The sequence below is a fragment of the Primulina eburnea genome, chromosome 16, assembly GCF_022965805.1.
Source record: "Primulina eburnea isolate SZY01 chromosome 16, ASM2296580v1, whole genome shotgun sequence".
Lineage (NCBI taxonomy): Eukaryota > Viridiplantae > Streptophyta > Magnoliopsida > Lamiales > Gesneriaceae > Primulina > Primulina eburnea.
Window position 1 is genome coordinate 479,068 of NC_133116.1, and position 4,037 is coordinate 483,104.

At 35.4% G+C, this 4,037-nt stretch overlaps 1 protein-coding gene across 1 annotated transcript; it reads left to right on the forward strand.

Annotated features, from left to right (window-relative positions):
* Positions 1–1,016, forward strand: LOC140817350 (ethylene-responsive transcription factor RAP2-10-like). Its single transcript, XM_073177001.1, is given in 2 exon segments — positions 1–245; positions 247–1,016. Coding segments are annotated over 2 exon segments (438 nt in total). The 5' UTR covers positions 1–200; the 3' UTR covers positions 640–1,016.
* The last annotated feature ends 3,021 nt before the right edge of the window (positions 1,017–4,037 follow it).

A 4,037-nucleotide genomic window follows, 5' to 3' on the forward strand; every position in this document is an offset into this window, starting at 1 on the left:
TTCATATAAATATTAATCTCAAAGTAAGAGTTTTCTTGCACGAGTTGTCCCTAGCCTACATGCTTTACAATTCCTCTCATTCCTTTCTCCTATTTCGCCGAATCCCAAACTAATATTTTCTAAATAAGAAAGCCAATTCCAAAAGTACAGAAGGGAAATTTTTGTGAGAGAATTTTAGACAGATATTATTTTCTGGAAGAATGGAAGGAGCTCTTTGTATTAAATCTTCAACTTCTTCGTCAACCTACAGAGAACAAGAGAAGGCAGAGGCAACAAGACAAACCCTATAAAGGCATAAGGATGAGGAAGTGGGGGAAATGGGTGGCGGAGATAAGGGAGCCCAACAAAAGGTCAAGAATCTGGCTCGGTTCTTACAGCTCCCCCGAGGCTGCGGCGCGTGCCTACGATACGGCGGTGTTCTACCTCCGTGGCCCTTCCGCGAGGCTCAACTTTCCCGAGTGCATAGCCAATGATACCGAAGTGACGCCAGATTTGTCCGCCGCCGCCATCAGAAAAAAAGCTGCCGAAGTTGGCGCTAGGGTTGACGCGCTACAGTCAGCCGGCCATGCAAGAACTGACCCGGGTCGGGTTTCTGAGAAGCCCGATTTGAACGAGTATCCCAGTCTTGAGGATTCTTGATGGTAGTTAAATTATTTAAATGAGCTTTAATTACGTACTCTATTAGAAGGTATTCAATTATTACTTTCGTTTTCCTTTTTTGTAATCTGCAACGGCGGCTGAGTCAACTGTAAGTGGTACGTACATCTGGTGGAGGATGGAGCTTAAAGTTGATTAGGGTTATGGTGGGTTTAATAGTTAATGATATGATTTGGTAATTTCTTAACGAGGCTTAAAATTAAGACTGTAGGTGTAAATTACATGCTTTAGATCGATTTAGCTTGAGGTGTACCAAGAATTTGGATGACCATGGATATATGTTCTGTAAGCTCTGTAAAGTAAAATATTATTTTATGAATGAAAAGAAGGCATAATGCTTCGTATATCTTGAATATGAACTCGAGGGGTTATTTGCAAATAATGCTGTTTCTTTATTGTATCTATTTTTATTTTGGCATTATCTTTGTGTTGGCTTATTTTGAACGCTTACTTTACTGTTACATTGGATCATTCTTCCGGAACATCCTTGTGTATATATATTGTTTTAATCAGCCATTTTATAAGTAATTTTTCTTTATAAAGTTGCAAGTTAGTTTAATTTTCTTCGAAATCACTAGTTAATTAAAGTCTTCACCGGTTCGTGAAATTAAAACCTGCATGGCAACCCGGACGAACCCAAAATCTTAATAATTTAATATACCATGGTTCCAACCAGAGATGGAGGACAACTTTAATAGGAGAAGAAGATAAGGTTCAAGAGATCAAGATGGGTATCCAAAACCCTGGCATTTTAGTGACGTTTTTGTGTGGACACCACCCCATCTTCAATAAATAATAATAATAATAATAATAATAATAATAATAATAATAATAATAATAATAATACAAAAATTGTCATTCGAAAACAGTGAGATTGTGGTCCTCATTCCCTGTCCCAAGACGGTGGAAGCTTTAAATTTTAAAATTATATATACAATTATTTGTCATATTTATATAATCTAGCTAGTAATTTATTTTTTCATGTTACTGTCAAGTTATGGGGGCCTGAAAGCTCCAAATAGAACTGCAGAATTTCAGGCTGTTTTCTAATGGTTTCGTCATTGGCTGGCATGCGGACAAAGAGAGTTTCGTGGGAAATTGACACTACAATAATGCTAGCTAGAGGATTACGACAATGCCACAACAGATCAGATCGATCATTCATGTTTTCTTTTTCAGTTATGGGTTCATGTGAATTCCTCGGATATATTTATACCTACATATATTTTTATATATTATTATAACGAGTATCAGGGCAGATGAATATATAGGAGTACGTACAGGGACAAATATATAAATTTTACATGTAAGCTTGCAAACAATTTTATTTGTCTTATTTCCTCTCAGGCCAAATTCATTCCGGCCTACCCAGAGTCGGATCCTATGGTGACATAATGAACCTGACTAGGGCGGAGCCATAAGCTAGAATTTAAATCTCTAGAATTTTTATATTTTAAATTTATATACCCGGACTAATATCATATTATTCTAAAATTATACAAAATTTACTTATAAATTTTTTCAAAAAAAAATTGGGCCACCCGAGCTAAAGCCCGGGTACTAGCCCATGTACCTCCGCCCCTGCTGATGGCTGGCTGCCGGTAGAATTTATCCGAACGGACTGCGAATCACAATTAAGGAAATTACGAAATATGTTTTTTGAGAGTTGAGTTCTTTGTGGTTCATTTATGGTACATAAGTGCGTGTGGCTGCCTAATTAACTTCACAAATCCAATCACGTTCATGACTTTTGCTACTTTCTCCACGATATTAATTTCTTACTATTAATGTTTTTTGATTGGGTGTATAGATATTGACATATTGTTTGTTTAGTATTAAGAAATTAGTTAGATTAGATCTTTTGTGTGCGAACAGAAAAATGAAAAGATGAAGATATACCATACCATATCCTCGAGTAATTAAAGTTTGCGAGGGCGAGGCAATAATACAAGGTTAAAACGCAGTCGTGATTCGTGTCCACATATTCGATGAATTTGGCAGAGTACAGTCTCTTTCTAAACACTTGAAAACTAGTCAAAGGATCCTTCGACCAGTTCCATTTTCTTTTACATGCAATTGTTGAATAACAAACTAACGAAAAGTGAATTAGATTCAGCATGAAATTAATTATATAAATGTGTGTATATTATGGTGAAGGATCTACAATTGCGGCCCGTCAAATACCACGACTGCGCTTGCTTTCTCATTAGAATCGTGATAGACTACCGCCTATCTAAGCCTTTCTAGATTCTAGATTTTGCTCGAGAATTTCGCACGAATATGAGATTAATTAATTAATTACCCAAATTTAATACACCGCCTCTATTTTTAAATTTTACTGCAGTCATTAGTATGACATCCTCCCCTCTATTCCTCTAGCTAATAAAGTTCAGATTCAATATTCTCATACTGAAAGTGTTGAGTCCTATTGGAGGTCAATATCCGTGAAGAAGCCCAGCTCAAATGTATGCATAAACCCACTTGGCAGTCCTAAGAAAGCGAGCTCTGGGCCTTCTGAAAAAGAGTTGAATGTCCGATATGCATTTTGCTGAAATTCAATATCCAAATTTGTCTACAATGAGATCAGCTAAAATCATATTACAAGAAAAAAGCTAAAATTAGAAAGCAAAGTTCTTTACGTTCCAAAAAAAAATTGATGAATAGAATTCATTTACTTGAGTTATATTATTATACTCCGCGCTCACCTCTAATGCAATCATCATACATTTAAATGAGTTAAATTTGATGCTAAACCGGGAATATCTCATTGCAATCTAGCTATCTCAAATCAACATTGATATAGCATGATATGTCGCAAAATCTTCCATCCATAATGGTGAAAAATCAAGTATTAATTGCTTGAAAATTCTAGTGTTCTTACTCTTGTATCAATTGATGGACTTGATACTTTTGAAAGGCGGCCACTAGCTTTATGTTGGTGGGAATCAAAGAAAGGCCAAAATAAATATAGTACATTTGAACTTTAAATTGTTAAGAGTGCGATTAGAAAAGAAAAGACAGAATATATATTTAAAAAAAATTGGAAAAAGCTTGCAGAATGTAGTTGGTATTTCAGTGCAATCAATTTACTCAACAAAATTTTTCCTTTTTTAAATTTTTTTTGGACTGTCATCCATTTTCATTCCCTGTAAGAAAAACCCCTTTTCATTGCAACATTTGCACCCACTTTCCCTTGCAGGATATGACAAATTTCTTACCATGCGATCATGCTATCACTCCACACATTCTCTTACCGTTTTCCAAACCTTTTCGAATAGCTTATACACGATGGATGATTGCTACATATTTTTTTTTTAAAAAAAACATTCACGTGAGATTGTCTCATAAATCAATTTTGTAAGACGATTATTATATTTGAG